The following is a 27990-nucleotide window of genomic DNA, read 5'->3' as shown; positions in this document are numbered from 1 at the left end:
CATTGACCCTTCGGTGCTTGTTTTTAAAGGGGGGAAGGGCAATTTATGACATCATGCTTTTTTAAACACTTTACGGAACATTGAAAATGACTAATTCTCAACCCTAAGCGCCTTCTATCGACCGACTGAAACCAAAATACTAACCTCGACTATCCAGGGAGTACAGCCTCTGTTGGACTGATGTGGTACTGCACTAATTTGCTTCTTTCTATGTGCAGGACATCGTTGGACCCCCATTTCCAGGTACCCTGAACACGCAGGATGTACTTCGGTAGCCCTACAACCCATTGCTCACCCAGAATGGATGTCAAAATGGCCGCTTCAACCACTTCCATCAGATAACTCCGCTTTGAGTGACTGGAGGCTGAGAATTTGTGAGTTTTGATGATCAGTTGTGTGACATCATAAGACAAAGCATCTTCAATGCAACCAAAGAAATAGTAAAAGGAATGAATCACTGTGGGCAAAGTCATATTTCTAAATCCACTTTCACCTTGAGCCACACCTTGCTCTGCAACCAAAATTGCTCGAAAAAAGGACCGCTCCAACGCGGAGTTATTCATACCAAAATATGGTTGAGGATCTGACCCTGCACGTTGTGGCAAGATTTTAATCTACCAAGGTGAGTCACAGCAACCAAGAATTGGTTGACCGGGTTATCAGTCATCATACAGTAGCTGCGTTTGAAAATAATACCAATTAGATATGTAGATGTAGATGGTGTTGCTGACACAATGCGTAGGTTGTCAATTTGAACTCCAATATCTGTGTCCATAGCGGTGTTATCCGAGCCATCCAAGCATTCGAACAAATCCAATCTTCAACCCAATCTGCTGTGTCAAAATCATATTGTGCTCATAGAATTAATTTATTCATTATTCATCCCCCCAACTTGTCTTGATATAAAAACTGATGCTATGTGAATGCACTGCAAACTATTGGAGGCATCCTATCGTATGGACGCGTAGTTGAGAGGAAGACTTGAGTTATGTCTTGATGGCGAGTGACCTCAGTGACTCCAGCAACTTCCTGACGCAACGCCACTGTAAGACTATAGACGAGGGAGGGGGGTGGCGCGTTTCAGCCTTTTATCCGATGAACGCACATGATCCTATTTCTGCTTATAAGCCGTCTCTGTTCACCTTGCGTGCATGTATATGTGTGCGTATATCCGGAAATACACTTTTGGGATTGTCTCTGAGTGAGTGAGTGACGCTCCAAACTGAGTGCCGAATTGTCCCAGTTAAACTTAGACGATAGGAGAAGTTGTCAGGAGGGAAGCAGGGCGACCCCCTTGAAATGTGAACGCTACAGAAAAAAATGGGAACCGTAATTTGTTTTTTTTCTCTCGTGCGCTCTCTCTCTCGACTTCCCCAAATGAGGACTCCTCGTTTGGGGAAGTGAAGGCAACGCGTTACTTGGCGTGTGGGTTTCCAGAGTCCCTTTAAGCTATAATAAAAGGCATCATAAACTTTTGTTGGAGTAACACAACCAGGGTACCAGTGGTGCGTTCGCTGTCTGGTTGCGCGCAACTCGCCACTTTGTGCAGAAGCAGTCACACACATGCGCACAACCGGCGTTAATATATTGTGTGATTAAGGCATGGTGTTGCGTTCATTGTGAGCTCGCTCGTGTCTGCGTGTGTTTGTTTTTTTGCTGCTTCGTACACGCAAGCGAGCGGGGAGGGAGGTGTCACCGCCCCCCCCCCCCCCCCCAGCACCATCACCTCCCTCCTCCTCCTCCTCCACGCTCACCCCCACCCTCCTGCTTTTTCGCAATATTGACGCAAGGCAAAATAGTGGAACAAAAGAAACAACTTCCTCGAAGCTTTGCTGAAGCTCCGCTCGCCCGCCACTCAGAAGAATGGCAGCGTGTTGTCAACTCAACTTGCCGGGGAGGAGGCGGTGAACGGCGGTCGTGGTGTGGAGGGTGTCACCCCAGCGGAGAGGCAAAGATGCGGAGCGAGCACTCCACTAAAGCATCCAGTAGCTGTAAGTACTTATCATGTTATTATCGTTATTTCTAACTTTTTCAAGTGTCGATTTGAGGATAAAGTGGACGAGAACTCTGTGTTGATGAATGAGAAGTTGCACCGTTTTTTTTGTTGGAAATAAGAATTGATCATTTAAGCACGTTTGATTTAAAAAGAAAAGGTCTGTTGTGTTCGTACCACACATAACAGCTAGTGACAGTGTCCAAACAAGTTGGACTAGTATTTAAATTGCAGTTGTCGTGCTTTCTTTTCGTTTGTTATTGTCAGTCACCTCAGCGGCACTCGCCGGCTTACAAACGGTCGACCCTCGGGAGCTTCAATATCGACACGCAACAAAACGACCTTTTTTATAAAAAGAGATATTTCTCCTGCTTTGAAACTATGCGTGGAACTTTGCGTTGCCGCTCGGTATTTGCGTCGTGTCGGTGTTTTTGCGAACAAAGGAAGGGGCTTGCGAGGAGAAGTCGGCTACGCGGAGCGTCGGTGGAGGGAGAGGAGCACTTAGAGCAGGGCTGTTTACAATAATAACATGACCGAGGTGACGTCATTTGACTGACAGACGCCATGACCAATGGGAGGGCTCGCCAGTCAACGGCAACACGCTATATTTGGAAAGGGGGTTACATCATCCAGGTACTGGCCTGGAGAAGAGAGGAAGGGACTTCCGCAGTGGCTCTCAATTTGTAGTCCGGGAAGAAGACAATGAATGGTTGAGTTTGTTGTTGGTTTAGGAAGCAATAACTGCATTACAAATAGAATGTATTGCACAAGTGTCATTTTTAAAACGTTTTTCCAATATGCAAATAAGAGCTTCTTATGAGCATTTGCTAAGGCAGCGTCTGATGAATTTTTAGACAAATTATTAACAATGTACCAACAATGTCAATATTGCACAGAGGAGTAATACTATTTTTTTTGTCATGAGTCAAATTGTAGTTATGGGTTATATTTTTACAGATGTTGACAAGAAACCGAAGGTCGACACAAACAATTTGCTTTCAAAGGCCGCACAAAATCTAATCTGGCGCCCAAGCCATTTGTGTTGTAAATCTTGATATTTTAAACCCCATATTTCCAATGAAAAGAAAACCAAATTAGAGATCACCAGCCTCCTGTCAGATATTACTGAGCAGTGTACACTTCTTCAGCAAAAAAGAAAAAAACTATTTATTTCAAAGGTATCTTTAGGATATTGACATGTAAATGGTAAACGAGCTTTCACTTGTCGTGAAAGTTTAACCTACAAACTGATTTTTCCGATAAAACTATTAAAAAAAATTAGTCAGTCTCTTATCCATATTTACACAAGTAGTGTACACTCTTAGCGATAGTGATCACAATTAAGCCCACAAGTAACATTACAATTTCTAGTTTGTCATAGTATAAACTTAGAACCTCTAATTCCACTAAATGTAAATGATCTGCATTGTATCAGCATTCACGGAAACAGTGTACACTCTCAGAAACCATAAACACAATTGAGCGTATGAGTAAACTGGCATCAATCATTCTATCTTGTTTTTTGAACCCAACATCCACATTTCCAGCAGTGACATTCTCGGCATTGTTTAGCTTTTAATGAAGGAGACAGTAAACACAATTTACCCCCTAAGTCCTTATACTTACTACATTGTTTTCAGATAAGCTATTGAGTTTACTTGCATCAATCTTGCATTATTATTTTTTTTAAGCTTTTTAAAATACTATACGCCTGAGTATTCCTTGCTCATTTACACCCATTCATATCTGCAGATAAATTCCCGCAGTCATAACTGGCTACTATTTGGTTTGCTTTGACGCAGAATGACGTCATGCGATTATCATAACTGCATACTGAACTGTACCTAATTAGAAGCTGGGCATTTAATTGGGCAGTCAAACACGGACGGATACAAAAACGTCAATATGCAATGATGTCAGCATCTGTTTTAATAAGAAAAAGCGCCAATAATCAAGTTTTACTATGGTTTCACATGTGACGACGATGCCGCTCAGTGATTTCAAAAGGAACGTAGGCTTTCACTTACAATAAAACCGGGTGTGTCAGTTTAGCTTGTGAATGGTTTCTGGGCTCGGAGCAACATTAAAACAGGATTTTCTTTTTTTTTTTTTTTTTTAGATGCTCTATGGGCTGAAAAACAAATATTGCATGTCATGACCTAAACACAGATGTCTAATTTAGGCTACAACGTAATGGACAAAGTGAGCTATTGAAAGATTATTTATAACTCGCGTCAAACCCGCAAGAGAACTGGAAGTGCATCCAGTGAGAGCAGACCTCCACCGAGGTCACTGATTCTGTTATTCCCGCAGAACTTGATGTTCGCATTTATCTCGTAAACTTTGACACGTACCTCCCCCTCCCCCTCCTCTTTGGCGCACATCCTCCTGATGAACGTCATGACGAGCGGCCTGATGCTTGCTGGTTAATCCTCAAAGACCCAGAGAAGCGCACAAGGATGTAAACTTCCATTTTGGAGATTTTAAACTCCAATAAATCAGTCAAAGTGTTGAAAAGATGTCTGAGAGGAGTCACACCTCCTCCCACACTTTCTGACATATTTGTTCTTAATGCTAGTACAGGAGATCCTCCGAAGTGGAACACATTTTTTCTAGTTCTACAAGTTCTAAATTCAAAACAAACTTTTGTCACACTTCTTGTTAAGTCAATTAATCAAACTGGTACCATAATAAAAACCCGTGTAAGTACGGTACATGCTCGTTGTACTAGGTTCATCTTGTTTTTTCTTTTTCAATTACTTCTCTGGTTCTTCTATATCAAACAAATTTGTTTTAGGTTCATTTACCTGACATGTTTCGGCGGAATCTTCCGCCTTCATCAGAGCCGAAACATGTCAGGTAAATGAACCTAAAACAAATTTGTTTGATATAGAAGAACCAGAGAAGTAACGGTACATGCTGTTTTAGTCACGGGTTACACTCTTCAAACTGCTGGGTCGAAAATAACCCAATTTTTGTTAACCCCCTCCCAAATCGGGTTGTTTTTAAACAACCCTAATTGTGTCAAATTGAAATGAGGGTTAGCTTGAAAACTCTGGAAGAAAATATCCACAAATAGGTAAATCCGTGGATTTCGGGTCCACTGTGTCATCTATTTACAGATAAATATCAAACATGAGCAGTTTGATTAAGGGAGAAATTTGCCCTTCAATTTTGTTGTCATTTAATCCCCTCCCTCTCTGTAGAAGCCAACAAAACATTGTGTGTGGGAAAAATCGGTATTTGTATGAAAAAAAAAATCGATTGTATTGTGTGAACGTGTCAGTGAGAAGGACTTGTGCTGTAGTATTTGAACACCAAGGCCCAGCATGTGACTTGTGTTTAGCAGCACCCTGACTTGATGCGAGGCTGTGTATTTGTCACGGGATGAAGTGTTGGCCTTATTTTGTTTTCCTGAAAACGTGTGGTTTTTATCTCCAGGGCCCCGGCAACCGATAGGACCACCTCTCGGGGCTCGTGCTAAGAAGAGGTCAAAGGCCCGTGTCGTGTTTTCAGGGTGACCTGCTAGCGACTATTAGCCATTAACGAATGCGATGTCCCACAAGTGTGCAGGCCGGACCTCTCCAAAGGGGGAGGTGTCATAGCACGCCCCGCTCTAACCTCCCAGACAACCCCACCTCCACTACACACACTCACACATCCACAGACAGGCCTGCTGACAGGAGCACAAGGGGGCAGCTGCTACAGATGTCTCAGAGAGGGAGGGGGAAGGGGACCTCAATGAAGGGTCTCACCAAAGTCCTCAGCGGGGTTCTTTGTGTTCTCTAAAGACCAAGAAAGGCGAATAAGCTGCGCTAATGCGTTGCTCATTTGCGGTGAATATTTAGCTGCGTTGTTACAAGTGCCGCTGCCTTTGCACCAGTGCCCTCTAGGAGAACTTGCAGGAGAGACTGACAAAGGCTCAAAAAATGACTGGTTTGTGCTGAATTGAATTTCCCAGTCACCATTGTAAAACATTTAGGAAATGCATCGCGTCGTGATGCAGAAGTGATACCATTTTAACATTCTCGAATGTGCTACAAGTGGAAAAAGAAGTTGACCACTGCTGATAGTAAAAAGTCCTTTCGAAGTGATCTGGGCCTTGTTTGGAAGGTTTCAGAAAATGTTGTTCACAAGTACCTAAGCATATCATACCAGCACTGTAATATCTATTTGCACCGGAGAAAAAAAAGAGTTGTATTTAACATAGAACATGCTGTGTTTGTCAGATACATTTCTTTGAGAGAAAGACACAATCTTACGAAAAGATTGGGAAAAAGTCACGTTACAAAAACTTGTAATGGTTTATGAATAATCGTATGAGGAAGAAGTAAAGATGAAAAAGAAGTAAAGATAAAAAAAAAGAGTAATTTATCATATTTTCTCAGAAAGGAGTTGTATTTTCTTCAAGACTAAAATATTCTAGCTCTTACATAACAGCCTGATTTTCCTTTTTATATAGAACAATACCCATACTATAATATGAAAAATTAAATATGAAATATAAAATGAAAAGAAATATTACAAAAATTAAGTCAGATTTTTGCTGGGGCCTGAATTTCCCCACCCCTGGGGATCAATAAATATTCAATCAATCAAGAGGTTGTGTCGTAAAATTCAGGGAAAGGCATATTTTGGAGAATTATTTTATATCAAGAGAAAAAAAACTCATCAGGTCAATTGATTTATTTGTTTGACATAAAAAGTTGTCCAACCATTGACTTTCTATACCATTGTTTTTCATTCATGCCTAGTGACATCCAAAGCAAACTTATGACCTTAAATATGATTATATCAAACTGCAAATTTCCCTTTGCATGGTGCCTTTGTGGCCGAGCGTACATTCTAAACACAATACACAACACTGCCTCCTTTCAGCCATAGTAGAAGACGAGCGCAGCGGTGATGCCGTTTTGTTTGGGCCTGCAAAATAGCAGCAATGGATAAAGCGCGCTGTCTGAGTAGCATGGTTCATTTGTGTAGTGGCATGTGACTTGTGTTTTCGTGAGTCATAAGGATCTCCTGCCTAATGGAAGGCGGCGTGCGCTCATGTGATGCTGTTACAATGCGGGATGGACTGTGGAGTAGTAGTGTTCGCTCTGCCCGGCTACTGTCAAGCACCCGTGACCTCAAGGGTCTTTTAATCTTGTTCATTTCCAACATAGTGACACCAACGCGTACAGCAGGGCTTGTTAATGTCACTTATAGAGAGTGGTCACAGCGTAATCAGTAGGAGGGGGGAGGGGGGGGGGCAGGCTTTTGATATTAAACTCTGCTGCAAGATTGATGTGCAAGTGTGAATTTGAAAACTGCAGGCACGTGTATGTACAGTGTGTGTGTGTGTGTGTGTGTGTGTGTGAGCATTATGTGGTTCTTCCGTATGGTGTTTTTGCTGGCTCATCGTTGCCTCTCCACATGCCTGTTTAACAACACAGAGCTCCTCCTTGCCCGGCTTCCTGTGCAAACCAGTTTATCTGTAAACAAGTGACTACCCCCCCCCCCCCCCCACCCCACCTCCTCCTCGTCCCATTGTCCATATTACGACAGAATACACATGCACGCACTCACGCACACAATGGGCACCCTCTCATTTTTAGTAATTCCAATTGAAAACATGAGGTTTTCAGCAAGGAAAAAAAAAAAATATTTTCATGATAACAAATACGATAGGCCTACTCATCCTTCGCATGTGCCCGAATTGTGCCGCTACGTCACCGTGCATCGTTCCTTGAAAAAGGAATGGAAAGCCTCTTTGCAGGTTGTGACTTAGGTGGTTTAAAAAAATTCAATGTATTATTGTAAGAACAAAAAGTTGAGACTTTATTTGCTTGAAGACATACGAGTAAAACACTACAGCTGAAGTACGTCATTAATTTATTTCAAGAAAAGTTGTAATAATAAATTTGTCCAATTAGATAATGATGGTTTTTTTTTTAAACTTAACCTTTGTAGACAGGCGCTTGTGCGTTTGACATAATAACTGACACATATTCATTATCATGTCTAGTTTGCCAGGTTGGACGTTTGGCAGACCGAGGATGTTTTCTAGAACACATCCCTGGCACACCTGACAATCTGGTTCTTAAATGTAGCATGGACCTTAGACCAGGTCTAAGTTGTGGTGCAGGTGGTGTAGCGCTATTTTGATGGATTTAAACTAAATGCAGACTGAAAGATTTCGTGACAATAACAAACTAATCTTTCAATCTTCAGAAATGTTCTATTTTCAAGGAAAAACTTTATTTTCAAGAAAAAAAATTCTTTTCAAGAAAAATAGTTCAACTTGCACAAGAATAAAGTCGGAGTATGAAGACAAAAAAGGAATCTTGTGACAATAAAGTCATGTTGGAAAAAAATTGGAACTGTAAAGAGAAGAATAAAGTCGGAAACGTATGTCTGTGCCAAAAGCCTCTGGGATTATTTTTAGTATTGCATGATGGTCTGGATCAAATATGTCCCCACACCTTCTTTAAAAGATAAAACTCACGCTCAGGTTGTTTCTCTGTACTCCAAAGTTTGCATCCAGATTTCCTGTTTTGTCTAGACGCCAACTGTGACCTACTCTGACTTTTGTAATATTTACTTTTGAGGAGCTGCTTCAATATCAGCTGCATCATCCATAAGCATGGTACCAGACTGAATCTCAGTGAGCTTTATTTTTCAATTTGCTGTAGCGTGTTTAGTGTGGACATGTCTGTCTTTCTTGTACCACTGACTCAGATGTGGGAGTCACAATGGCCCCCGGCCCTATTTGACAGCAATAAAGGGCTGACATTGAAACTCAATTAAATTAAGAAAGTAAGCCAGACTTTAGATGCAGGACTTTGCCTTCTCCCCATTTTTTACTAGCATGCCATAAATCTTTGCATAAAAGAATTTTTAAAAAATGAAAGTGTTTATTCTACTTTTGGGCAAATACGTTGAATGTACGCCGATTTAGGAGATTCTATCTATCTATCTATCTATCTATCTATCTATCTATCTATCTATCTATCTATCTATCTATCTATCTATCTATCTATCTATCTATCTATCTATCTATCTATCTATCTATCTATCTATCTATCTATCTATCTATCTATCTATCTATCTATCTATCTATCTATCTATCTATCTATCTATCTCTCTATCTATCTCTCTATCTATCTCTCTATCTATCTCTCTATCTATCTCTCTATCTATCTCTCTATCTATCTCTCTATCTATCTCTCTATCTATCTATCTATCTATCTATCTATCTATCTATCTATCTATCTATCTATCTATCTATCTATCTATCTATCTATCTATCTATCTATCTATCTATCTATCTATCTATCTATCTATCTATCTATCTATCTATCTATCTATCTATCTATCTATCTATCTATCTATCTATCTATCTATTTTCATTATTCATTATTTCTCATGCCATAGTTTCACAACTAAAACACTGCTCCTTTTTTAATATAGATCAAAAGCAGTTTAATTTTGTGGGGCCCCACCTTAACTTTTGGTTACCGCTGAATCACAACTCTGTATGGAATACTTCTCGGAAAAAAATCAGCCGCGTCTCATGGCGGAGTGAGCCATATTCTCTTTCATCTCTACATTGATTTTTCTTTTGAAAAGGGGCTGTGTTAAATCAAAATACATACTAAAAAAAGATGTGCCAACTAGTTTGAAACTGCCACCTCTCTCTTTTATTTAACTCTTTTAAATCCATGTTGACCAACGTCTGTGGAGCCGAGGCACATATTTTGACAGAGAATCTCATGGCGCACCACCAGAAAAAAAAATATCAACATTTAAAGTTACAACATGGGATCATTGTTTGCCATCTGCCATCCAGTGAAAGAACATTTGATTGTTCTCCCTTTCACTAAATCTTATATGTCACTGGCATACAGTAGATGACCAAATTCTCAATAGTTGATTAAAAAAAAAAAAAAAAGAGAGAGAAACTGGATCATCTCCTGCTACACACTAATGTACTATGCAGAATTACTGATTTAGACGACAATGAATCCCTTCATAGTCGCAGTTGATGATTCAAGAATTTGCATAATCCCTGATATTTTATTTTCAGGGGTGGGGCAAACTATCCTTCATTTGCTGAATAACACAACTGTCTGCTCTTTTTGTGTTCAGGACGAAGAAATATGCATTTTTTGGGCACTATGTTGTGGCATTTGAGTGGTAAAGTGAGTTGAGGCACTTTATTTAGACAGAAGTACGTCTATCCATTTTCTGAAGCGCGTATCCCCCACGAGGGTCGCGGCCTTTCCCTTCCACCAGCCTTTGAGCGGTAGGCTGGGTACACCCTGAACTGCTCACCAGCCAATCGCTGTTTGGCACTGTACAGTGGCAGTGAATGCAACTCACTTCACAATAAGCAAAATATAGGGGTGCCTCTCCCAGTGAGCTGTTAAACGAACCAGAACAAACACAAATGATGCCTTGTGTATTTAAGACAACCACATAAAGTTGCTTTAGATTAGTCCGTTTTATAACAAGGATAACAAACAATGTAAAATGGCACGGGTGAACTAATGAATAGCATGAGTGTTGCGGAATTAAGACTTGAAAATGGATATTTGAACCAAACAGTGGCGCAACTCCTCTAGATAGATCATAATGCAGTATTTACACAACATATTCTTTAATCTCTACGAAGAAGGACTAATTTTCGGAAGAGCTGAAACTGCCTATCTGTATTATACTGCCCCCACGTGGCCAGGGCCTAAACACCAGAAGGAGGGTTACAATGTTTATTGAATTGAAGGAAAGAAAAATTGCAAAAAAACGTGTAATTCTTTGCATCGTATTTATTTATGACACCACTGTATTTTCTTTAAGTATATTATTATAGATATGTAAGTTTTGGGGTATTTTTATTCATTTCAATGGGCCAATCTGATTTGGGAAACCACTGTACGTATTTGGGAAAGAGCGCCGTCTTGTGGTGTGGAGAGCTTTACACTTTTTTTTCCCATCGAAAGGGGCTCCGTGTTAAATAGGAAACATTTATGGGAAAGAAAGAAAAAGTAGTGCCGCCTGGTGGGGCAGTACCTTTTATTCCTTTGATTATCTTATTGATCATTGGTATTGGTAGTTGGTTGGCTTATTGGTAGTTGAATCATTACTCTCACTGTACTCAATTAAAACGTCCATGCCTGTGGCCTTAACGTGTTGGTTCGTGCAGAAATTGAAGCTCATAAAGGGTCAATCTGGCCCCCCAATCCCCCCCACCTCTCTCTCTCTCTCTCTGTCTCTCTCTCTCTTTTTTTTTTCCCTCCCCCCCTCTCTCGCTCGCCTCAAGAGTACGTTACCAAGTCGGCCAATCAGCGACGAGCGCTGCTGCCCGCCGCCAGCCAATAGGAGGGCCAGCGGACTCTGTCGAATTTGAATGAGGAGTGTATCTTTCGGCGCCATTTTCGAGTGAGCAGCGATCGCTCGAGCAGCTGCTGTGTTTTACAGCAGGATGCTGCGGACGTAAGAGACGGAGAAGCAGCCGTCACCGCCGCTTCTTTCCCTTCTTGCACGGACAAAAAAATAGTTTTAGTGACGGGACAAGTGAAGAAGCGGCGTATCGATGGTGAGAAAGGTAAATGCCGCCGTGCAATATTTTCATTTTGAGTTTTGACGGAGAAGGAGGTGGTGGTGGTGGTGGTGTTCGAATCAGGAGAGCGACTGCCGTGGAGAGACGTTAGTCTTTTTGGCCAGCTTCGTAGCTACTAGCAAGTTAGCTTAGCGTGTTAGCATCTATTGGGGGCGAAGGAGTGGCGGGGGTGGGGGCACGACAGAAACGCGCAAAACAGCCGCTTCATTTTCCACCGATTTTTTTTTTTTTTGCTGCTCCGAATACGGGTGCGGTTGCATGTAGTCGACGGCGAGGTGTATCTGCTAAAGTTTTGAATCAAAAGTTGGATCTTTTTTTTTTTTTCCTCCGTTTGAGCGGGAGGTGCACACAGCTGCCAGGCTCGCTCGCACGGAGCCGCGCAGTGTCAACAAATGCACCCGGAACCTCCTCTCACTTTTAGGAGGGAAAACGCACAACCGCAGATCGGACAGAAAACGCGGGTTTTATTTTCCTCTATTGACCCCACCGTTTAATATTAACAAATTAAATGGGTCCATCAAATAACATTCATGGTATTTAAATAAAATCTGTTGTTATAAAATGGGTGGGCAAAGTATGGCCTGGGGGCCACACACGCCCCACTGAGAATATACTACACATTAAGAATTCTGTAATTTGTTGAATTAAATTACCCTTTTATTTTTACCTGTAATTGTTTGAAATGGGTTATTTTATTGGTCATTGCTTATTTGGGTCGACTGCAAATAGTTACATTGAAAATAAATCAATAATTTATTGATGAACAAAAAAATCATAAACAAGAAACAACAGACATCACTCAAAAAGCTTATTACACAGGACTGGACAAACGTGTACAATTTTAATAAAGTATATCAAGAGCATAGGAAAAAAAATATTACTAAACCAGTGAGAAATAAACACCAGTTTTTCTGCATCACAAATAAGATTTTGTGGCATAAACTAGTAATTCTGCAGTAATCCCTTGTATTAATTATGAGTATATTTATTAAGTTATTTCCTGTTCAGATAGCAATTGTGTATCATGGTACATGCAGTAAGGATGGGCTTGAGTCTGAGTCCATGTCCTAATAAATATATGGATTGGGTGAGTGTACAAACTGCACCAAATCATCATGTGATGTACTGTGCCCTTGATGTGAAAGTGATATTTTATTGAAATAGACTATTTTACTTTATTTATTTTTTTTACCTCATCTACAAATGACCAGGCCCATTTCTCTGTTGAAAAAGAATAAAAATGGACTATGAGCATTAAACGCAAATGTTTGCACACCTCTAGATTCAGATCTATACTATCCACTCTTTTACCTTTAAACATACAGATGGATATTTTATTGCAGGATCCACTCTGCCTTAAATGCTTTGTTTATTCACACAAATAGGTTCTAATAATTTCACCGAATAGAGCCACTGGCTCTGACATCCTTGTGGTATTCAGATTTTTTTTCCCCCCCCACCCTGATTCAAAGCAGTTAGCTGGAGACTTTAAAAAAAAAAAAAAAAATTGGATACTACAAACTTCAAATTTTTAACTACATGTCCACGCCTTGCATTGATCTCCCTAATAGGATTCATTTGAGTTTTTATGAAATATCTGCACAAATGTTTCCTCTTGTTATACGCATTAACATTTATGTGCTAGAAATTGTCTACTGAGGTTTTGATAATTTGTAGAACAGCACAGCGGGCCGGATTAAACGCTCTGACGGGCTGTATATGGTCCATGGGCTTTAGTTTGCCACCCTTGCATCTGAAGGAGAATCAGTTAATATGTTACGTAGTCATAGTCCTCCATGTCTTTTCATGCAATTATAAAGTTTTGAGTTGTTGTCGTTATTTCTTTTTTACTCAAATATTTGCCGGATCGTATTTTGAATCAATTTGTGTGAATTTCAGAATCCCCCCCACCCCCCCCAAGGTGGTGTCTGGAGTTTGCTGCAAATGACTTCATGCGATTATGGAGGGACTTTCGTCTCCCCTAGCAGAGCATAAAAGCATGTGGGGGAGGAAATTGCTGTTGTGTAAAATCTATAATTTTGTGTGTTGGCGGGGGGGTTCACAGGACTCGCTCCACCATAGGGGGGGGGGGTTCATGGCAACTTTAAATGACGTTTATTTTACTCGCACACGTGCAGCCTTGTGTGTGCTGTCATGCTCCAGTGTAATGTTCGCACGATTTTAGAAATCTAGTCCAGCGATGAAACCACTATGTACATCGAAACAATTGTCTTACCAATCATAGGGAATTTACTTTAATTATGATGTGGTTCATTTATTTAAATACGTCAAATCCCCCCCCCCCTTTTTTTTTTTTCTTCTCTCAACTAAGCCAGCGTTGCTATTCAAATCTGTCAAAATCGCTCAATATTACTTTCATTTTTACACAACCCCGTTGCCTTGTGTTGCTCCAATTTTAGTTCTGATATGTCGAGTCCAATCTCGTGAAGCGTGTGCAGCAAGTTGTAATAGTATCATCAAGGCTCTCAGTAATAATCGTACATCATGTTGTAGTAATCTTGTCGCCTCGTGTATCACTTTCTGTTACACGTCACGAGTAATATGGCTATAGTAAGGCACACACACACACACTGATGATGAAGAGCACAGCAAAGTCAAAATAAAAGCCAGGAAAATGTATGTGCTAGGTGACTATGTTGCTTGATTTTGTCTTGCGTGTTTTGAAATTGGCCACCCCCCCTTCCCCCAATTGGAAATAATGTAAAGACGTTTATGAACCGCACAGACATTTTCTCTGAATTCCTTACTGACATCCAAGTGCGAATACTGTAATGTGAACTAGTGGTAATCTGTCCCAAGGCCAAACTGTCACCATCATAAAGAGTCAAAGTGGACAAGCGTTTTTGCATTCTTCAGCTTTCATCAATGTATTCTATTAAAAGTCTAGAATGATGTAAAACTACACGCCCTTTGACAACGCATGATGGGCTGGGAACGGGGTTTTATTTTATTTTTCTGCCCCATAAAAAAAAAAAAAATGGTGTGTTGTGTACAATAGTATTTATGTTGGTAAAATGTCAAAACTACTGAGCAATGAGAATAATTTCCAACTATGATTTTTACACTTTACCATCATTGGTACACAAAAGAAAATATCCAACCTTTTGAGGTTAATCCTTTCACGTGATGATCGATTGAACTCCCAAGTTTTGTTTGACTTTTGGGTGTGCGTTCATGTAAATCGATGATAATTAATGTTTTAGTTAGATATAACTATTATAACCACGGTGTTAGTTTTCCCCGTTTGACGACCTGTTTGCTGCCATTCATTTTTACAACAAAGTGTGGTGGTGCCGTTTCAGACTGTGTGACATTCTGCGACTCATCACTCTGTCTTCTTGCCTGACCCCTTCGGCAAAATGGACTCCCGCTCGCCCGCCCGCCCCCACCGCAACCCATCGTTTCGTGGTGTGTCTTCGTTCCTTTCTTCATGCTCACACGTGCTGTAATCCCCCAACCTCACCTCCCCATCCTTGGCGTCCACCCCTGTAACTTGTTTTCCCTTTCTGCACCGCTCAGCACAAAGTTTACGCCGTCTGTCTTCCATTAGAATTAGGTACGGCACAAGCTGTCATGTTTGCATGCCGCTTCCCGCGTAGACAAATGCCGTAATTGTGTAAATAGGGCAGGCTGTCCTTTTATGTGGTAATATTGTCGAAATTATTGGACACTAGTTAGCTTTTATCCATTATACACGGAAAGAGAAATAACATTAAGACCAAAAAAAAAAAAATTCAAGTAACTTAACTGTTTTAGTACTTGGTTTTGATTTGCTCCAGCATTATTTAATTTAGTAAGCTGTGGGGAACAAAACTGATTTTTTTTTTTCTCCTTCTGCAGCTCTTTTGCTAAATTATGAGCATGTGTTGTGAAAATGGTCAAAAGAATGAAGCGACAAGGTTATAATTGAACCCGTTGTAATCTTTTTGTAATTGACGCGCTTCTCGTTATTTCGGGTTATTTATTAAGGTCTTATTCATGATTTTGTTATTTGTGCTTCTATTGAAACAATAGTGTGTTGTATTTTTGGGGCATCTGCTAAACGGTTGGTTAGTTATTTAATCGAGGGGTTTTTTTTTGAGAGCGGCGACAAGTGTCATTGGTGTGCTTCTGCTTATTTATTCATGAGAGGGTACGTCAGCGGCGCCGGTGAATCCCTGCCATTGTAGGTCATTTGAGGTAGCGCTCTCTCTGTGTGTAGCGAGCGAGATGCGTTCTCACTGCACACTTTGCCTTTCTGCTACCAGCCTTCTCGAGCGCCTCTGTAAAAGTGCCCGAGGAGTTAAGACGCAGTGTTAATGTTTTATTTGTAAAAAATAAGAACACTGGGAAGACTGGGATCCGACAATACCTTGTTGGCGGCAATGTTTTTTTTTTTTTTTTTTTTCTAGCTTCAAATTTCATGCCCCCTTGATTGGCTAAGTATCAAGCACTGGGCGCCGTTTGCTTGTCATCGTCACATATTGTTTAACTGAAATATTTGGTTCATTTGAAAAGTAAACTCATTTGGACTATATGGGTGTACCACTTTCCTGCTGTGGGATTGGAGTAAAACAAAGAGAGGAATGCCAGGAAGAAAAATAATATTGGAAGAATAACGTACTACAATATGCCATTGAAGTGATGTAAGTACAGGGGAATAATAACGTTTTGCTAATTTACCATGATGACAAGATTTGACTAATCCAGTAGGACAGAAATCGGATTATTTTCTCCCTCTTGTCTGTGGTAAAGTCCAGTGGTACTTTGCTTTACGGGTAACCCAAGTCAGGACTGTCCAATTACTAACTATTCCCAATTTGATCTATATATGTACACTACCGTTCAAAAGTTTGGGGTCACAAAATTGTTTGGGTGACCCCAAACTTTTGAACGGTAGTGTAAATATTATAATAATAAAATATTATGAATTAAATATTATAAATTATATCTTATATTTGTATGAGATTATATATAATCCATGAATATAAGTATACATATACATTATAAGATTTTTTACACAGAAGATTATATATAAAATCTATAAATAATTATCTAAATAAATATATACACCACCGTTCAAAAGTTTGGGGTCACCCAAACAATTTTGTGACCCCAAACTTTTGAACGGTAGTGTAGATATTTATTTATTGTCTTGAAGGCAAAAGATGGCATGACACTTCACAACAAACAGTTGATTATTCTCGGGGATGGAGATAGCGTGTCTGATTTTAAAACCAGTTCTTCATCCGTTTGTTGTGTCGCCTATACTGTACGTATATAGAAGACGTTGACAGTCATAATGGCTCTCTGAGGGAAACTATGACTACAATGCCGCCCACCACAAAAATGAGTTGGACACCCTTGGTTTGAAGTATTGCTGACACATTTTTACTAGTAAGCCATCATTGAACTTTCCTTCTTTTCTCACCGTGACGTGATGAAAACAAAGTCAGCCCCACTTGCTCTGAGAGACAACGTATAACGCCGGTGTCACAGAGCGTAACTTGACCCTTGAACTGCAGGGTCAGATGACTCTTTGAGGCCACTGAGTGGTGAGCAAACGCTGTAGTAAATGGCTTGAAAGGGCTCCGCCTCAAAGGCCGACATGTCTGGACATGCTTCCTGGAAAGGTTGGCAGGGACAAATTAGGGAGAGGTTCTAGTTCTCGAAGGGTAGGCTGGCATTTCAAGAGAAATTAACTAAGAAAGCAAACTTGTTTAAGACTCGTTATCCTTATTTGGTCGGTTATGGTTTTCTTCTTTTGTAGCATCTTAGGGAGCTGTACCATTTGCAATATACGGTGGAACCTTTAAAGCAGAACACTATAAAAAACAATTCAAAATAAATTAATTTGTTCCATATCTGTCACGTTCGATTCATCGTTCTTCTGATTATAGCTCCTTTCAAAATAATCAACATGGGACCAAGTTTGGCCGATTAATGTCTCTCATAAAACATTACATACACACATGGACTAAGTTGTTGTACGCCTTGCTCAATGAAAGAAAAACTTGAATGTGACAAAAGTAATAATACAAATTCTATGAAAAGTCAGGCATTGCTTTTTAACCATGCTTCAGTAGGATTCTTAATAAAAAGTAAGTGAAAAGAAGTGTTGGATTGGCCTTGACTTTAAGAAGAGCATGCGGCACATACTATCGCTTGATCGGTTTACAACGGCCCGGCATTCGTGTGTATTTTTGAAAGAAAGATATTATCAGGCCCGTTGGAAATGACTCTTCATTTCAGGTCCATTGAGACCTCTGCTGGTAAAAACACAATCTCATTCAATAGAAAAGTCCCCCCCCCCCCCCCCCATCTGTAACACGAATGCCCTGGTTCTTGACCTTCCTGTGAGAGGTCATGGCACCAGGCGATTGTTGGCAGATTAAATCTATCCGAAAGTAAAGTCATTTGTTAATGAATCATTACAAGGAAGCTTTTATGATATACTGTATTTCAGGATGCTGATCAGCTATTTCCCCCCCCCCCCCCCCCCCCAAATATACATTTAGTGGCATTTTAACATTCTGTACAAACTGTTAGCATTAAAACAAACTGCCATCAAGAAAAAATATGAAGCGTTGAAGAAAATCCTGTTTGAAATATCCTTGCGGCACAAGTAGGGCTGCCGTAAACGATTTATTTTGCTAGTCGACTCATCAATAACGTTAGTCGCAATTCGGCATCTACCTGCTCTTATATGACCATCGGTAGCTTACAGCTTGAATTCCTCAAGGTATGCACAACTGCAAATCGCGTTGCGTGATGACTACAGCTAGCTTCCAGACACGACTGTCTCTGTCAGAAAAGAAATCAGGCATCGGCCGCAAACGTGCTTCCATTTTAGATGCTCGTTTTTTCATGGTATTCGGTATTTCGGGTGAAATGCGCTCGGACTTCCTCTGTCGCTTGAGCCATGTCGCTGAACCAACTCGAATGCTTCTGTTTATATCTCACATGACCCAGATTACTTCGACTGCGCATGTACGTCACAGACCAAGCATATGGCCAGTGGGAGATAAGGCACTTTCGAGATAGATATACAGAACCAACTAAATAAATGCATTAAAAAAAAAAAAAAAGACTCACCGACAATCCAAATTAATTATCAACGTCGTCATGATTAGTCGACTAATCTTGGTAGCCCTAGCTGATAAGGTGGCAAAAAATGTGCAAATGCTAAAGTGGTTCAATACTCTGTCTCGTTTAATTCGATGAATGACAAGTTTCAATAGTTGAACTTTTGTTGCTACTAAGTATGTCACTTTTTCCATTTTGTGTTTCAGGCTGCCCCGTGCGATGAAGAGAACCCAATCACGTCCACCCGTTATGTTGTGGCAGTGCCGTAGCAGCACGGAATGGTTTGTGGGTTACACTGAGATGCAGGCCATACCGTGCTGCCACAGTGAAGCCCGACCCGCTCGTCCGGACGGCGCCCGTCGTCGCTCCGCCGCCTCACTTGCAGCGTATCGGCCGGCGCAGGTCACTTGACTGTAGCAGCACGTAAATATTGGAGTGGACTCTCTCAGCCGAAGTCTCCAGTATTGATCGTGCTGCTGAAGCAAAGATGACCACTCGCTCACAAACGCGGCCACCAAAGTCAATCCTGTTTTTAAACGTATTAATGTTACCATGAATAAACACACTGGGTATAATATATGATCTGACTTTGGTGTCCTTATTTCCTCAATAGCGACCGATGACGAATAAATGCCGTCAAAAACATTCACTACAAACCCTATTTGTTGCTCACCAAAAAAAGCAAGACAAAAATATTGCCTGAACATCCCCACAGTTCCCTGTGCACAATTAATGATTTCATACATGCACAGATGGTATCTTTAATCGCTCGACCGTTTTGTGTCTATGTTTGCCGCATGTGGCGAAGACTAATTTGTTTCACCCATTTTTCCATAGGTGTGAGGTTTTCTTGTTTGGAACGAACATTTACCGTTATTCCAGAAATATGTCCAGCAGTTGCCTAAATGAACATCAAGAGGCAATACAGTAAAAACAATTGACTCCAACCAACCTGAATAATGAAGTAAATCTATGACTGCTTGATGATTAGTGATCCATTTTGGCTCCAAATCACACACTATTTGGTATATTCATTATTAAAACCTACCTAGAACACATGAGTTATTCAAATTAAAAAAAAGGGTGACTTTTAACCTACATATTTTGAAAAGTAATTGTGAACATTTGCGCTCTGAAGCATTTTTTTTTTTTATAATCAGGACTTCGTTAAATCCTGAAATCGCCACTGATACGCCAAAGTCCCACACGTCTTCATTAAATGCCTTTTTTTTTTTTTTTAAACATAGCCATATGTTTATACTTATACAGATCGCTTTTAAACATGTAATTCTTAAGATTTTTGCACTTCGTTTACATTTATGTACATTTCGGCTGAACACTCGTTCATTCGTTTTTTCTTTTTTTAAATGCATGACAATCGGCGCAGTCTCATTTTCCTTCCTCCACTTTTCTCAAGCAGACATGCAGGAGTTTGTTTATCGTGCCTTTTCGACAGAATGCAACACGAATAATAAATGATCACATTTGTAGTGGTGATGAATAAAGTAGAATATTGCATGAATTGACGCGCATTTTGACTTAACCAGGTCTCATGTTTTAGCCTCTAAAAAAATACGATTTGTATAATTGCTCGATTTTTTTCCCTCTCGTGTTTCTTCTATATTAGTAGTGTATGTCTATTTATTTTCGTCGTTGTAATGTCATTTTAAAGTGGACATGTTCATAAAACGACTTCAAATACTTAATGTCAGCAAATCGGTTATCTTTTAGATATTGCAGTGTCGTTTTTAAAATAGGCCTGCTCAAGAAAGAAATAAGAAGTGCGCTAACTGCAAGTGTTTCTGATGTAAAACGATTTTAAAAATCGGAAAACACAATATGACTCGGTGTGTGGGCGGAGGATTTCTTTGCGCTGTATTGCGTGCAATCTGTGTGGCTTTGTGGCTGTATGTATATATATATGTATATACATACGTGTGTGTGTCTATATGTATATATATATATATATATATATATATATATATATATATATATATATATATATATATATATATATATATATATATAGCAACAAATCCACTCACTGCACGCAATGTGTGTGTGTATATATATATATATATATATATGTATATATAGTATATATATATATACACACACGCACGTACGTATATATATTCTAAAGTTACATAAGTTATTTTAATTAGATAACGTTCCTATTAAATTCCTCTGATGTGCATTATGCGCTATGTAGTCATTCATGTTTTAAGGGACCCCAAAAATGGCGAAACCCCATATTTGCATTGTTTTATCTGTTTTTATATTTAGAGGCTCAGTAAATTATGAAATATTGATGAAAACGTGGTGCTTGTATTTTCATGCCATATTTGCCTGGAAACAGAGGTCTATATATATATATATATATATATGTGAGTGTGTGAGTGTGTCACTGCTGACATCACTGGACCCATGTTGTTTGAGACACACCCTCGTCCATATAATTGAAAATTATTGCATTACAATAATACATTGATATTTTTTGGTCAGTTCGCATTGAAAAAAAATCAACTCTAAATAAATAATGCACAATTAACGAACGAGGCCAAGATTTGTTTTCGTAAATTGTAGTTTTAATATTACTTTTTTTTTTGTAAATAAACCATCGTTTTGCGTTGGTTTTGGCTTTTGATGAAGATCGCTGCCTTTTTCTGGGGTGATGACTTTTTTTTGCAATCTTTTTTTTCCACGCAGGCCCTGTTATGAAACCAGTGTCACATTGAAAAGACATGCGTGGGTAAATGTAGATTTAAATCAATTCCAGTTTAATTCAAACAAGCATTTAAAACGATCGTGTTTTTATTTGGAAAAGCCTCAAGGGAAAGGAACCAAAAATACCACATTTAATTAGGTGCTGTATAAAAAAACGGATTTTGCATGCGTCCAGGCTGCAGAATTTAAAGGTGAAAGAAGAAATGTGTATAAATACAAATACCTTCACTTAAATCAACGTACAAATGACAATGTAAGTGACAGGGCGTCAATGATGTGGCCCACGACCTGCGTGAACTCGCCAATCATCTGCCACAGGCGCTCCCCATTGCTGCTGCCACCGTGCTCCAACGTGGAGGGCGCCAAGAAGAGACCCCACGCCGCAAGCCAGCGCATGGACCACCGGCGTGACGTCTCAGCCGCCACCTTCCCCTCTCGTGGGGCAGTGACATTTTATCGACGTCACCGAGCCTCCCCAATTTTTGACGACGAGAGGGGGGACTTCCGGGGGTTTCCGATAGGTAGGTTTCTCATCCTTCTTTTTCTCCTCCTCATTCAGGTCAGCCAACATTTATCGGAAGTCGTGCAGATGCTCGAGGAAGCCGAGCGGCTCCGTGACGCGGCGGTCAGCGCGCTGGCGGTCCGGTCTGTCGGGCAGCCGCGTCATCTCCGGGTCGTGCGCCTGCATGACGGCCAGCCTGTGCGTCTCCAAGTCGCACAGGATCTCGTTCTTGTTCTCCAGCGCGGCTGCCAACTTGTACAAGTTGTCGCTCCGCGTCCTTCTTGGCGGCTTGCAGAGTCTCCATGGAGGCGAGGGCATCCACGCTCGGCCAGCCCTCCGCGCCACGCAGCAGTTCATCAAAGGCGCGCCTCTCTATCTCGTGCGCTTCCTCGAGGGAGCAATAACGGTGGCCCCGGTTCTCGTCGGCGGTCGCGCAACAGCCGCAAAAGAGCCGCCTCAGGTCCGTGGCGCAGAACATGTTGAGTGGCTGCACGGTGTGGTGAGCGCACAAGCCCGTTTTGGGCGCCACTTTGAGGCGATGCCGCGGAGGGAGTAAGTGACATGCAGGCTGTTGGCACCGTTGTTCGAGCTCTCCTTGCGGCCGTTGGGCACCTAAACGGCGATCTGGAGAAAGAAGAGCCCCGGGGAGATTCAAGGAGGCACTTCCGAAAGAAGCTGTCCGAACAGTAGAGGACTCGGGAGTCCTCGAAGAGCACGGACCAGATCGGGCACGTCAGCTCTTCTTCCAGCTGCTCCATGTTTGGCTCCTGTCAAAAAACATACACGCAAGGGGGGGAAAAAAGGTTGTCACGTCGGAGCTACCCCATCGTGGAACTTTTTTTGCACGGTCACGACGTGGAACGCCACGTACCAGTCAGCAAAATGAACTTTGAAAAATCAAAATGGACGCGCCAATACACAACCGAGATCGACATGGAGTTCCGAAAAGCACAGCCGTCGACGGACATTCACTGTCATGACGCCGCTGTTTCCGTGACACATTCAGGGGGCGCATAGTAACAAGCGGGGATTGGGGGGTGGTCGAGAGAGAGCGCTCACTCACCAGATGCTGGCAGGATGCGCGCGCGCGCGCTGCAACGCATGATGGCGCTTGTTGCCGAGCAGACTTAACGCTTCTTCCGGCTTCAAGTTCAACCCTTTGCGCACAGGACTCTCGGAAAATAAACCCGAACAAATACAAATCCATCTGATTCATATAATAACTGCAAATAATAACTTTTGAGCCAAACTGTACATCGCGTTATTTTTAATGATTACGTAACTATTTTTGCGTTTTTACCGATGACTTTTGTTGACGGTTCCTAGCATGACGTAAAAAGGGAGGGAGGGGTTGTTGCCATGCAAAACGCCATAGCGTGGAAAAAGTGTCAACTTGGGTTTTAAGAGCCACTTTAGCGTTGTGCAAATTCTCATGCTGCCCTAATTCTGCCACTGCGTGCGTGATTATGTACGACATCGTGATGAAAGATGCAAATGAAACCAAGTAACTCTTAAACGCTCAGATGTCACAATATTAGGAACACCTGCACCATGCAAACACAGCGACAATCTTAAATTAAGAATGCAATCTTTATTAGCAATGATTGTACTAGTCGAGCAAAATGTTTAATATTGTGTATGCCCCTGATAAACTATGGGGAATTTGGACAGGCCTCGCAACTTGACTGTCTTCTGTACCGCTGTACGATGATGGCAATGTGCTGCTGTTGTGATTTTTGTCATGCAGTCTTCATGTTAGAACATCTATGATAAAGCACGAATTTGCATTTAATAAAGATGAAGTATTTGTCTCATACTTCCAAGCTCACTCACTCACGCGTGGTTATATAACAGTTATATCCAATAGTCATTGAGTCACGTGTGGGATGTTTTGACCCTGATTTTTTTTCTTCCCTTGTTTCCATGCCATCAGGAGCAACTGCCTATCGGTGCCACTGTGATTGGATGGGCGGTAGGTTGATGTAGTTCTGACTCCCGCCTTGCGGTAGCGCTGTGGTTTAAAATGGCCTCATTTAGGGATAGTCTCCGGAAGTGGTGCCGGGCGTTCTTTATTTGGAAGATGGCGGCGATGTTTACGTGTTGCCTAAATTGCTGCGGAGATGGAGGATCTGGACATATCCAACTTAAAGAAATGCCCACGGTTCAATTAGACACTCATCGCATGGGTAAATTACATTTTCCCGTAACTACGTGGGTTTGTATATAGACATTAAATTTGTTCAGTGTGCGTGTTCTCCTCAAATACGAGCTTACTTGTTACTGGCTACAAGCAGTCCTTAATTGATGCTTTCTCTCGCATCCCACCTTTTAAGCAATTTAAGACTTGTATTGCCGTTTCTCCTCATGTCTGTATTTGAATGTCTCAGTTTTTGCCTTGTCTGGGGCCTGTTTTCCGTTTGCTTACCTTGTGGCAGAAGTGAGGAACACGTCTTTATTCCATGACTGTCTGCCAACAACTGTGGCTAGAGACAATTCAGCAAAGAAAGCATATCACAAAGGTCAAGCATGATATCACAAAGGTCAAACATATCACTCCACCCCTAAATGTATCGGCCTGCTGGGTGAGAGGCCTGGTACTGAGGTCCGCCACAGCCTTCAGTGGCGCCAGCTATTTGACTGTAAAATGATCCACTCATCCGATTTCTGTGCAGCCCATCTATATTGGGGTCAAGGTTGTGCTGGAATCTATGGCGGCTGGCTGATTTTAAGTGAGAGGCGGGGTGCATTCGCAGGATACGTAGACCAACACTCAAAATCACACCTTTGGACAATTTTCTGTATTTTTTTTTTTTAAAGAAATATGGAAGTAAGCTGGAGAAGTTTCACACTCAAAATCACATATATATATTCTTATATACATAAGAATTAGGTGGGTACTTGTTTATATTGCCCAATGTTGCAAGGTTACAAATGGCACCGAGTTATTGCCCTATTTAACTCTTTTCATTCATTCATATTTATGACTTTAAAGTGTTTTCTATACAACTAATTGTTGTAATTGTCACTATGCTTGCCGCGTTCAGACTTGTGTACAAATTTGGGCTACATCACCCCTGTGGAAACAGAATTGCTGTGTAAACCAAGGATTCTCCCTTTCCGGTGGTTCAACTTCTTCCATGCCAAACTGTCTCTAAAACTTACTGCTTAATTTGTCATTAATTTTAAAAGCTTTACAAAGGACTGACTGGTTGTTGTTTTTTTTGTATTGCAGGCACAGATGTTGTCATAGTGAAGAGTGGCCGGAGGATTTGTGGCACTGGAGCGTGTCTGGCCAACGCTCCTCTCCACCAGAACAAAAGTTATTTTGAATTCAAGATCCAGTCCACTGGTGAGCCTCAACTTCTGATGTCCAACAGTCACTATTTATTTTTAATTTATTAATTCGAGGAGGCTGGTCACTATCTATTTTATTTATTCGAGGACGCTGGTCAATTTGAGGCTCCTGTCTTTACTGCATAGGAGATGATTTGTTCTTTTCAGTACTCTGAACAGTTATGCAAAAGTTAAAAAAAAAAGCACAAGCCCTAAAATTTGCCCCCTTTCATGTGACTTGGATTTAGTGTTTAAGAAAGTGGAGAGGAAGGCTAGCAAGTGAGGCTTCTCAGCGATCTGTCAGACAAGTGTGAAAAGAAGCCCAGAAGTCTCGCTCACATCGAAATAAGCACAGGGGTAACTTAACACGCTCATTATTATTTATTTATTTTTTAACACGTGTAAATTTAAATATAGGCTAACTGCAATATTGCCGCACATCAAGATAATTTCGTTGTCAAATGTGCGGTTTGATCCTTTACAACCAGTTAAAATGTAGTTTTACCAACAGTTTTACTACTTTTCAAAGTTCAAGTGTACACAGTCATTGTCTGATTTTTCTGTTTCTGACGTGCATGTGAATCCCTTCACTGCTAACCCGTGTGTGTTAAAAGGTGTGTGGGGAGTAGGCGTGGCCACGCAAAAAGCCAATCTCAATCAAGTGCCTTTAGGCAGAGACCTCAACAGCCTCGTCTTGAGACACGATGGCTGTCTGGTTTACAACGGTGAAGAGAAGAACCGCCTGCCTGCCAACAACCTTCCTCAGGAGGGCGACATTGTGGTGAGTGTAGTTTTTGTGTCTTTATGACAGAACGACAAATCTTGCCAAAAGTTAAAATGGCATTGTTTTTATCCATTTGAATTCATTCATAAAAAAAAATAGTAATAATTAAGAGAGAGTGCAGAATATATCAGTTTTACTTTCACTTTAAGGGCATGTGAGGCAGTGACCCACCTTATCCAGCAGAGGGCGCTGCATTTTAAAATTCAAGATAAACTATATCTTTGTAAGCTTATATGACCATACCTTTCCAATACAGCACATAATAAATCATGCTGCCGAATTAAATGTGTATGTTGTTGTTGTCCCACACACATAGGGCATCACGTATGATCATGTGGAGATGAACTTGTATCTGAATGGAAAGGACATGCACTGTCCCGCATCGGGGATAAGAGGCACCGTGTACCCCATCGTTTACGGTAAGTGCATTTGATTACAACGTCACTTGATCACACATATTTTAGGATTCAATATTGTGAGCGTTAGGGATAATGTGCTATATAACCAAAAAGTTGTCAAATAGTGGTGTGCTGAATCAGGGCAGCTTTAGCTGCATCTAATATATTACATCTAATATAAAACAAACAAAACAAATCCTCCAACTCAAGTAGAACAAGTCTGTGATAGTGTTAAATAGATCCTACATATTAAATTTACAAGGCTAGCAAATGTGCAATCTTGATTAAGACCGTATGTATGGATGTACGTATCTTTTGTTTTGTTTAAATTACTTTTGGGAATTATTAGACAGATTTATTTAAATTATTTTTCGTTTTTTCTTTCTCAAGTTCTTTATTGAACTCAATTTTCTGAGCACACGCAGCGAATAGAAAAAAGAGAAAAAAAGTAATATGGTGGAAATAAAATGTTTCCCCTTTGTCACGGTTTCAAACCTGCTCCATGTTTTATGCACTTGTTTTTTTTTTAAAAAAAACAATGTGTGAGCACTCTTACCAAAATAAAATAACTGATGTTGATGCTCTGAAGTTATCCCTCCAATGTATGTTTTTGTTTGATGTTCCAGTGGATGACAGTGCCATCTTAGACTGCCAGTTCAGTGACTTCTACCACACGCCTCCTCAAGGATTCGAGAAGATCCTTTTTGAACAGCAAATCTTCTAAATCAGCACCTTTCTCGTCCTCGTCTTTGCATCCTGTATCATATATAATGTTTTGATTGTAATTGGTGGATTATCTCTGACCGATCCCTCCCCGTCTCTCCCGAATGATCATTCAAGGATGTCGATTTGTTATGGTTACTCACATATACAAAGGGTTTTAATAGTGGGGAGAATGATCCAGTCAGTATTTTCACGATCAGTTGTATGACTTCAACTAAAGCCTCCTCGTTGTCCATTCTGGACTCCTGTGGATGCTTCAAGGATCGGAAGCCATTTCTGGGGCTATTTCTTTATAATGTGTAATGGTTTAAAAATGCCTGCACTGACCTGTAATTATATTTATTTTATTCACATATCAAACTTCAAATGATCTCTTTCTTTTAATGGCTTGATCGCTTTTGCGTTGTCTGAATTCATGAGGTTCATCGTTGAAACCTTGAGGATGGCAATTTGTTTTTTTGTTTTTTTGCTGTTTGGAACTGACAGAAAAAAACATTAAGATTGGAAAGACAAGTCATTTCTCCAGATACCTCCTGAGCCCCTCCTCCTTAGACGTATATGTTGAAATCTTTTATGACGTATTTATTCTTCAACATGAATATTATCAGAAGTCGTGACGCTTGGCTCTGATAATGAAATGCTGTGTGGTTCATATTGTTGGAAGTTTGCTGCTAACGTTTCCAGCTATGTACTTGTCTTTGTTTGCACTAACCATGTGATTGATTGTACAAGCAAATCCAAATACTGTTGTTGATTAAACATTTGTCTGCAGGAATCATTAGGTTTTTTTTTAAGTGACTCATAGGCTTTCTATACACATTTATGCTCATATTTTTGTATAAT

The 27990-nt window shown here is 40.7% G+C and overlaps 2 protein-coding genes and 1 long non-coding RNA gene across 3 annotated transcripts; 2 read left to right on the top strand and 1 right to left on the bottom strand.

Annotated features, from left to right (window-relative positions):
• Positions 1-1731: 1731 nt before the first annotated feature.
• On the top strand, positions 1732-19259 carry LOC133160082 (uncharacterized). Its single transcript, XR_009715812.1, has 2 exons — positions 1732-1991; positions 18887-19259. It is a non-coding gene; the product is annotated as an uncharacterized LOC133160082 (long non-coding RNA).
• Positions 19260-21439: 2180 nt separating this feature from the next.
• Positions 21440-23234, bottom strand: trim13 (tripartite motif containing 13). The gene is given in 8 exon segments (XM_061287541.1): positions 21440-21671; positions 21674-21838; positions 21841-21882; positions 21885-22180; positions 22182-22449; positions 22452-22511; positions 22514-22676; positions 22973-23234. Coding segments are annotated over 8 exon segments (1182 nt in total). The 5' UTR covers positions 23126-23234; the 3' UTR covers positions 21440-21636.
• A 701-nt stretch (positions 23235-23935) lies between these two features.
• On the top strand, positions 23936-27922 carry spryd7b (SPRY domain containing 7b). The gene is made up of 5 exons (XM_061287542.1): positions 23936-24095; positions 25142-25258; positions 25857-26023; positions 26343-26445; positions 27051-27922. The coding sequence occupies exons 1-5, from the start codon at positions 23990-23992 to the stop codon at positions 27146-27148; spliced, it is 591 nt and encodes a 196-aa protein (XP_061143526.1). The 5' UTR covers positions 23936-23989; the 3' UTR covers positions 27149-27922.
• The last annotated feature ends 68 nt before the right edge of the window (positions 27923-27990 follow it).

This window comes from Syngnathus typhle, linkage group LG9 (genome assembly GCF_033458585.1).
Source record: "Syngnathus typhle isolate RoL2023-S1 ecotype Sweden linkage group LG9, RoL_Styp_1.0, whole genome shotgun sequence".
NCBI classification, from domain to species: domain Eukaryota; kingdom Metazoa; phylum Chordata; class Actinopteri; order Syngnathiformes; family Syngnathidae; genus Syngnathus; species Syngnathus typhle.
Note: the sequence above shows the minus strand (reverse complement) of the source record. Positions and strands in the feature narration are given on the sequence as shown.

Bases quoted from the DNA above. Each gene is read 5' to 3' on its own strand.
- spryd7b (XM_061287542.1), top strand. From the start codon at position 23,990: ATGGCGGCGATGTTTACGTGTTGCCTAAATTGCTGCGGAGATGGAGGA. The intron at 24,096-25,141 runs GTAAATTACATT...TTTGTATTGCAG, and splicing joins ATTAGACACTCATCGCATGG to GCACAGATGTTGTCATAGTG. The intron at 25,259-25,856 runs GTGAGCCTCAAC...GTGTGTTAAAAG, and splicing joins ATTCAAGATCCAGTCCACTG to GTGTGTGGGGAGTAGGCGTG.